This window comes from Propithecus coquereli, unplaced genomic scaffold (genome assembly GCF_000956105.1).
Source record: "Propithecus coquereli isolate 6110/MARCELLA unplaced genomic scaffold, Pcoq_1.0 Scaffold970, whole genome shotgun sequence".
Classification (NCBI taxonomy): domain Eukaryota; kingdom Metazoa; phylum Chordata; class Mammalia; order Primates; family Indriidae; genus Propithecus; species Propithecus coquereli.
The window spans coordinates 92253-101597 of NW_012156063.1; the positions used below are offsets into that span (position 1 = coordinate 92253).

The 9345-nt window shown below is 40.4% G+C and overlaps 1 protein-coding gene across 3 annotated transcripts in view; it reads left to right on the forward strand.

Moving 5' to 3' along the window:
• The window catches only part of RNF130 (ring finger protein 130), an 86470-nt gene that overhangs the window by 43599 nt on the left and 33526 nt on the right, over positions 1 to 9345 (forward strand). For 2 of the 3 annotated variants that reach the window (XM_012665147.1, XM_012665149.1), the window contains exon 3: positions 4707 to 4957. In XM_012665147.1, the coding sequence (XP_012520601.1) occupies positions 4707 to 4957 (251 nt within the window). The remainder of the gene's footprint in view (positions 1 to 4706; positions 4958 to 9345) is intronic. The other variant, XM_012665148.1, reaches the window with a different exon arrangement.

Below are 9345 nucleotides of genomic sequence, written 5' to 3' on the forward strand. Positions count from 1 at the left end.
TTCTGCTTTACAGATAAATAGGTTGTTGAATTCTGCAAGAATAACTCTAATGCCATTGCTAGTCATTTACCAGAAGTTACAAGAGTATCAGTGCAGACACTTAATGTGGGAATGCATCATCCCCCTGAACTCTTTTTATAGGATATTTCCTAAAATTACATCTTTTTCCAAGTTTTGAAATTCCTTAAAATTTTGGCAGGAATTCGAACTTGACAGATGTGTCTGTTAAGGCATAAAACCTCTGCTCACTGGGATTTTGTGTAGGGGTGCTGTTGCAGAAAACAGGTAAGCTTGCAGTGAGACTCGCAGCGCAGCCCCTCTCTGTCCTTGAGCCTGCGCCTCACTCGTGTGTTCTCTCCCTGGATCTTCCTTTACCAGCTCCCCAGCCACACAGGCTGGCCTGAGACTTACTCCCAGCCAGGGCAGAGGGAAGACAAGGGGTGGGGACGGGTTTCTGATGCAGCTGCGCGGTGGACTCACCTTCTGAGCTGAAGCACTCATCCTCTCGGCAGTCAGCAGGATTGTGTCGGTCAGGGGGTGCCCGAGAGCTTCCTGAGCAGTGGGGAGGAGTTGAAAAGAGGGAACAGGAATCCAGAATTCTGGGGTAGGGGCTTTTTAGTTTCCTTCTTTTACTTTCTGTGAGTAGTAACATGACAAGTAGGGTTAGCTCATTCAGCTGTAGCATTTACTGAGCATCTGACATGGAACTCTTAAGTAGTATCTCATTTTTTGAAAGAAGAAACTGAGGTTCAGAGAGGCTAAGTATCATGTTGGGATTTGAACCTAGACCTGATTCCTGAGCTCAGAGGTTGATTCTGAGGTTCTTTCTCTTGGCCCCTCAAAATTGATTTTATAGCCTATATTATAACAGTATTACAATATTTTTCCACTTATCTTTTTTTCCCATTCAAAACCAGAATTGCATGGGGGGGGTTCTTTTTTACAGAAAAACTGCCCTGCTGTTAGTTCTATTTTTTTAGTGGAAAAAAAGATAAATAGGAAATTTCCTTAATGCCTCTGGTTTTAGAATCAGTTTACAAGATGTAGAAGAAATTATAGCCTTAGAAAATCAGAATTTTGTAGATGCCATTGTAGTAACAGATTGAGGCAAGCATCAGTGGATGCTGAGAGCATTGAGTAAAAGTTTACTGGGAGAACTGGCCAATAGGACAGTCTGAAAGTATCAGCTCACAGATAGCTTATTAATTAAAAAGAGAAAAAAACGTTCATTTACGGTGGAGAAATCTGGCAGATACCAAATTAACCAAGTCATAAAATTTGCCGTTAGCGATAAAGGTAAACCCAGCGTGTGCTCCCGACGTGTCACGCCCTGAGAAGGAAGGGCACAGCATCCCTGTAGCATTCCTGCCAGAAGGGTTTGCTGTGGAGGTCTAATCATGAGAAACAGTCAGACAAATGCAGATCAGGGACATTTTCAAAACATCTGGCTTGGACTCTTTAAAGACATCGGTGTCGTGAATGATGGACCGAGTGTCTGAGGAGCTGTCTTAGACCAAAGGAAATTAACGAGATGTGACAGCTCAGCACAGTGCCCACAGCCCCTCATCGAACCCTGGATACAAAGCTAAACAAAACAATTGTTGAAGTTGTTATTAGGACCAGACAGAGATACTTGAAAATGGATTGTGTGTTTATTAAAGAACAAAGAGTTAAATTTCCCGAGTATGAATAACTGAATCGTGGGCGTGTAGAATAACCTTATTCTTAGGAGATACTGCTGAAGTATCTAAGGGTGAATTGTCATGTTTTTAGTTTACTCTTAATTGGTTCGGCAAAAATAAATACATATAGAGAGGGCAAAATGTTACCCAGGTGACATATCTAACTAAAAGGCTCATGAGTGTTCACATAATAATTGAAATTGTTCTGTGCTGTTCTAAACTTCTCAAAATGAAAGAGGCAAGAATAGTATTATTTGTTACAGCAGCCAAACTCAAGCAGTGGAAACATAGATCCCCGTTAAAGAATAACAATGAAGAAAGTTTCTCAAGAAAATACTTGAAAGCAAGGATCAGAAATAGATTTTTACTTCATTGTCATTTCTAATAATTAATACTGGCTACCAGACATGTCAAAACGCATAGGATTCTGTGGCCATAGCCTTGCTTTATTAGCAGTATTTGTCTAAGGCTGGGATGTGGGCGTGGTGATGGATGTCTCCAAACATTTGTCATTTCTGCTTGAGTGTTTACACTGTTACAGTCTAATTAATCCTTAACTCTGATCAATCACTGCTTGATTAACCATAGTTTTATTCTGAAGTTTACATTTCCTCTGGTGTTAATATCCCTCTCGAAGCTGTGCCAAAGCTTCCCAAATCTTTAAGTCAAGTGTCTGAGGCATCCTTAAATCAGGGTCTTTGAACCCGGATAGGCTTTAGGGGCAGGGTCATGGGGTAGGGCTTTTCTTCTAGGAGGGGCCCCTGTATAACTTCCATCAGATTACGTAAGGGATTTGAGACCCCGAATGGTTCATTAAGAACCCAGTGCCTTTGCTAGTGCTCTGGTGGTCTGCTGTCACTGTTTTCATCTTGCTGGACTGATGGAGTCTTACTGTCCTTTGCTGTCACCCTCCCCATGTCTTCTGTGGTAGTGTGATGAAGCCACTGTTTGGCTTCTCTCTCTAGTCCTGTTAAGATGCTCCTTGTGCTCCTGAGGGCACATGCCATTTTCATGTTAAGAGAAGGTAATTTTCTATTCTCTTTAAGAGGTGCAAGGAGCCTTGATCATAGTATGTGCTCAATAAATACCGTGGAATGGGTAGTTGAAATAATTTAAATATTTCTTTTCCCAAACAGCTTTCCAGGTAAAATTAGTGGGCGCACTCATTCAGTGTTCTTTGGTGGATTGGTGTCGTTGGCTACCTGTGCAGCTGTCCCCGCTCCTTTTCCAGCTTGAGTCTTCAAGAGGGAACCTCAGAACTGATTTCTAAAACTGTTTGTACCTGGTGTGATTATAAAGCAATGAGACTGATTGTCATGTGTTGTTTGTGGGATCCGTCTCAGTTACTTTATAGCCGTACCTGGTATCTTACACCACATTGCCTGTTGAACAACAGTTTAAGTTTAAAGCACAAACTTAAGGTTTCTAAGTGGAAATTTAAAATTGTTTAGCATTATTTTAGGATTTTCTCTAACTTACTGATCAGAACTCTTATTTCAGAAAGGTAATTAGTTGATAACTTTATTGCTTGCTTTAATTTTGCAGTTGTCTTTTTGCTTGTGGATTTTAAATCAGTATTCTGTAAAATTGCTGTTCTGATAAAGTGGCTGGAACAATTTTGCATAAGGTAATAAAAAGGTATCTATTTCATTGGCTTACATTTTCCATAAAACTCCCTTTATTATTGAATTTCTTTTCAGGTGTGCATGTAGTCTTCTGTGACTGCATGTAACAAATATGGTCCCGTTAGCTAAATATGAAATACGATAAATGAACATATAAAATGAAGTATTTAACATCTATTATTCATTGAAGAAGCATTTGAAAGGGCAAGTTTTGGGGGTTTTACTTGTTTTATTTTGGTGGTTTACAGTTACATGTATAAACCTTATTCAAATTTGAATAAGTGGTTATAATTTTTTCTTTTGCGGATAAAATTTTTATTGCTCTTCTCCTGACCCCCAGTCTTTCTTAGGAGCTCTTTGAATGAGCCAAATTGTCAAAGTTGCATGTTGCCACGTGCAGCTCCAGTTTATGAAAGGAGGACTACTGGTAGCTAGATTGCTAGAAAGGCTTCTCTGTTTCCTCAGAAGAAAGTGGGAAAGCTATTCCTTTTCCTCTGGAGAAGAGTAGCAAAGCAATTTCTTGCTATCCACAGGAGAGGGAGCGACTTGCTTTTAAAGTATTACTGCTTTAGGAAATCATGTGACAAAGAACTAGGTGACTAGACGGGCAACTTAAAGCCCTCCTTGTAACTAACGTACACGGTTGTGGCTGTGGGCAGACCTCTTGGCAGTGCAGAAGCTGGAGGCATTTTGATGCCAAACTAGCACAGAATGTGGAAGCTCGGACATGTCTCGGGAAGAGTGTGGTTTTCAGATCTAGACATAAGACCACAGTTAGTTTCAAATGTTATTCATAAAAGGTACCCCCAGTTGGCACTTTGCTTTTGCAGCTCTGTTACCAGTTGTGTGTGCTAAGTCTCAGTGATATAAACTCCGTATCCTGCCTTTTCTCTGTTCCTTGTACTAGTTCTACACACAGTAGGTGCTCCATGAATGTTTCTCAGGATGATTAGTGCAGGAAGTACCAGTTTGTACTATGAACAACAGCACTTTTCTCCTTTTCTTCAGGAATTAGGACTTTCTAAAGACCATTTTAAAATAAAAGAGGTTTTACAGTATATACCTACATGATTTTATCACATTTCTATTGCCATGTCGTTAATGTTGCAGTCTGTTGTCACAGTTGGCTGGTTTAATAATCATTTAAAAAGACAAATTAATATGGTTCTTAACTCTGCAGTCGTTTTACACTTTATGTCTGTTTAAGGCTTAACTACTCGGCAACAAACTACATCTTCCACGTGGTGCCAGCACACCCAACCACAGCTTCATTTCAGTTGAATCTGCAAACCTTTCCATTAGCAAACATTGCAATAGTTTTTCTAAGTATATTTATATATTTGATGTTTCTATAAATTTTAAATGTCACTTGAGTATATATGTTTATTTTATATTACAGGCACTGGAGATATTATTGCAGTCATGATAACAGAATTGAGGGGTAAGGATATTTTGAGTTATCTGGAGAAAAACATCTCTGTACAAATGACAATAGCGGTTGGAACTCGAATGCCGCCAAAGAACTTCAGCCGTAGCTCTCTAGTCTTCGTGTCAATATCCTTTATTGTTTTGATGATTATTTCTTCAGCGTGGCTCATATTCTACTTCATTCAGAAGATCAGATACACAAATGCACGCGACAGGAACCAGGTGAGCTACCAGTAATAGTGCGCAGTGATTGGCTCTTACCAAACGTGATTCATAGACACCTGCCATGGTCATACATGTTACAAACATTTTTTCCATTAAAAAAGTTGTTACTGTCAGTCATTTTAATATGTGGGAAAAATACCTACACAGGTATTTTAAGGATATTTTAAATACCTAAAAGGGGAAATTACTAAATTTATAGTGATCACTTAGAATATTCTAGTTAAATATCATAATATGATCTAGATAACACTGTTAATTTGGACGAATATCATAAAGATGCATTTTTAAACTGGTGACTTTGGATGTCTCTGGAGAGGGGAGTTGGAAGGGAGGGGTAGGGAGACTTCACTTTATACCCTTTTCCATGTGAATTGTTTTCCCATGGGAGTTTTGAACTATGTATTATCCGTTCAGGAAAAAAGTCAATTAAAAATCTCTGTCATGTCTAAGTTCAGACATGGGAGTAAGGGTGAGGTGGGGGATGGATAGAAGAGCTGACTTTGGACAGTCATCCTCGAAATTCCGGCACGTCCGAAGCGCTCAGTGAGTGCTGGCTGAGTGGACGCAGACAGGCCGAGGCAGGGTGCTGTCCTGGAGGGGGCCGGACACGGTTCTCTCAGCTTGTCACCTTGTCTGTTCCATGTGCTGTGGACAGATACCCGTCCTAGGGGCAGGGTCAAGGCGTTAGGTCCTCCGCCTAGACTTTCCCTGTAGAAAACTAAGAAGTGAATCGTTTAGAGAGTGGTTTGAAGCCAATTTTTATATAATACCATCTTCTCCTAACATAGTACATCCAGATCCCTGTGGGGGAGTGGAGTTTTTATCCTCCTGCATTCTAGTGAAAGAAACAAAGACTGAGTTCAGATCCCTACCCTACCACCAGTTGTCCTCCTGGACAGTTTATTTAGCTTCTCAACGTCTTCATCTGAAAATGGATATAAAATATCTGAAAACTACAATTTGTTGAACATTTACATGCCAAGCTTTGCAGTGTCCTACACACCTTTAAAATTTTTTATTTTGATAATTTTTATTATTGATACTTTCAGACTTACCAAAAAATTGCAAGCATAGCACAAAATATTCCCTTCACTCAGATGTTCCAGCTGTTAATGTTTTACGATGTTTTCTTTTCTATGTGTGTGTGCATATATATTTTTTTAAACCATTTGAGAGTAGGTTTGAGACATGATGCCCCTTTACTCTTAAATACTTCATTGTGTATTTTGTAGATACAAGAACATTCACTTATGTAACCACAGTATGATTATCAAAATCAGGAAATTAACGCTTATATTATCTGACCTACAGATCTTTTTCAAGTGTTGTAAAACTGGCTCAATAATATCGTTTAGAGCAAAGAAAACCCAGATTGATTGGATCACGTTGTACGGTGCATTCAGTTGTCATTTCTCTCTCACTGGGTTTTATGACATTGACATTTTTGAGGAGTACAGGTCACTTATTTTGTATTTGGGTTTGTCTGATGCCTTATGGTCCTTTGTGATGAGTTTCAGGTTATATGCATTTTTGTTAGGAACACCAGTCCTTTACATTTTTTTAAGCTTTTATTTTGAGATAATTGTAATTGACTTCATTTGTAAGAAATAACATGGAGAGGTCCCTTATACTCTTCCCTCAGCGGTAATGTCTTGCAAAACTGCAGTAAACGTCACAACCCAGAAATTGGCGTGGACACAACCCACTGATCTTGATACTGGATCCTCTGAAATCTTCAGATTTCTCCAGTTTAACCTGCACTGATTTGTGTGTGTGGTTGCATGTGTGTGTTCTGTGCAGTCTGATCACGTGTGGATTTGCGTGCCCGCCGCAGTCGGACACAGAGCAGTTTCACCGCAGGGACCCCTTGTGTTGCTCTTCGGTAGCCACAGCCACCTCCTGCCGTCCCGTCGTTTCACGAGTGCTCTGCAGACGGAGTCCTCGAGTGTTTCACCTCTAGAGGTTGCATTTCTTCACTCAGCATAATTTCCTTGAGATCCACCCAAGTTGCTGTGTCTGTGAATAGTTTACTCCTTTTTGTTGCTGAGTGGTATTTGTGGTTTGGGCATCCTGCAATTTGTTAAGCCACTCGCTCATTGAAGGGTAGCAGGGTCGTTTTCAGATTTTGACTCTTAAAAATAAAGCAGCTATGAACATTCATTTACAGGTTTTTGTGCGAACATGAGTTTTCATTTGCCTAGGATAAATGTGTCAATTTCTGAGTACAATTTCTGAATGAATTTCAAGAGTGCAATTTTTGAATTATCATGGCAAGCACATACTTGGTTTTAGAAGAAATTGCCGTGCTCTTTTTCAAAGTGACTGTACCATTATACATTCCCACTAGAGATGTATGACTCCATTTCTTCCACAGTCTCAACAGCGTTTGGTGGTGTTACTGTTTATTTACTTATTTTTTAGCCATTTTGCTAGGTGTAGTAACAGCTCCTGTGGCTCTCGTTTGCATTTCTCTAATGGCTATTGATGTTGAACATCTTTTCATGTGCTCATTTATGCCTTCTGTGTATCCTCTTTTCTGAAATGTCCGTTCATATCTTCTGCCTATTTTCTACCTAGATTGTTTGTCTTTTAATGTTGAGTTTCGAGAGTTCTTATGTATTCTAAATACAAGTCCTTTGTCAGATATGTGGTTTGCAAATACTTTCTCCTAGTCTTTATCTTTTCAACCTCTTAATGAAGTCTTTTGAAGAGCAAAAATTTTTGGTGTTGATGAAGTTTAGGAGTTTTTCCTTTAATGAATCGTAGCTTTTGTTGTTAAATCTAAAAACTCTGCTTAGCCCTAGATATCCCAGAGATTTCCTGTTTTTTCCTAAAAGTTTTATAGTTTCATGCTTTACATTCATCTGTGATCCCTTCATTTGAAACCTTCCCTCTTTTCTAATGTAAGAATTTGGAGCTGTGAATCTCTCAGCTTCTTCAGCTGTGTCACATATTTTGATACGTTTTCATTTTCATTGAGTTCTATGTATTTTTTCTTTTGAGACTTCCTGTTTGACCCAGGTATTATTTAGAAGTATATTTTTTACTTTCCAGTTGTTGAGAGATTTTGCTATGATCTTAAATGTTACTGATTTCTAGTTCGATTCCGTATGGTCAGGAAAGTACTCTCTATGACTTTAGTTCTTTTCTATTTCTTGACGTTTGTTTTAGGATGTAGGACATGGTCTGTTTTGGTGAATGTTTCGTGGGGGCTTGAAAAAAATGTATGTTCTGCTCTTGGACGGGGTGTTCTCTGGGTGTGGGATTAGTGTGCTCCGCGTGCTTTCCTGAGGAGCTGGTCTGGGAGGGCATCTTCCCCCTGGGCCCTGGTGAAAGTGCGATTTCCCCTTAGGCTGGAGTGGAACGGGTATCGCCCAAAAGGTTTTCTGACATTAGGCCACTCTTTTCCCAGCACTTGGACTAGGGGAGCCAGGATTTTGGGGGCTCTTTTTTTTGTCCCTGTTGTCACTTCTGGGTTGGAAGCTTCTGCAGCAGCACGTAGTCTGTGATGTGTGCAGGAGACAATAAGGAAGCCCCAGGAACTCGCCACCCTGTGTGCCTCAAGTCTCCAGGTCCCTAGACAGCCCACCTCGTTTTTCCATGCTACAACATGCTGTTTACCTCTTTCTAAACTACAGATTGGATTTTTGAGTATATTGCCGTATGAAACACTGAAAGTGAAATGATGAGGAGCTGCTCTGAAAGGGTGTTTTTGACAGGACAGCCCTGTGGAAATGCGTTGAATGTAGCGCAGCCACAGGACTGGGGGAAACAAAGCCCAAAGAGCTGTCCCAGGAGCCCGCTGTTGGAAGATAGCGCTTTAATCAGCACCCAGCGTGGGACCTGTGTGTGAGGAAGGAGTGAACGCAATCACCATCTGGTGCAGGCCGCAAGCAGGCGCTTGCTTCCCAGCCTTCGTTTTGTGGCTGGGTGCTCGCCGGCTCCTCCCAGAGCATCGCTCTCCAGATGCTGCTTTGGTGGAAAGTGATGTTCTGACCTTTTTTCCTCCTTCCGTTTTCCCTAAGGTTGAGAAATGCTTGATGAAATTTTTATGTGGCTTAAAAAGCTTAGCTTATTAAAGTTTAATAAGAAGGTGGCAGCAACACAACTGGTTGAAACCTTTGGCTATTTTAAAAGAGAAACCAGAACTATTAGCAAAGAAAAAACAGTGAGTTTAGGGAGAGACTCTGATTTTCTCCCACAAGCTGTTATCAGGAAACAGTTCTTTCTCAGAATATGCTACCAAAGAGAGCCATGCATTGTAAATAACGTTTTTTTTTTTGTTTTTTTTTTGAGACAGAGTCTTGCTTTGTTGCCCGGGCTAGAGTGAGTGCCGTGGCGTCAGCCTAGCTCACAGCAACCTCAAACTCCTGGGCTCAAGCGAT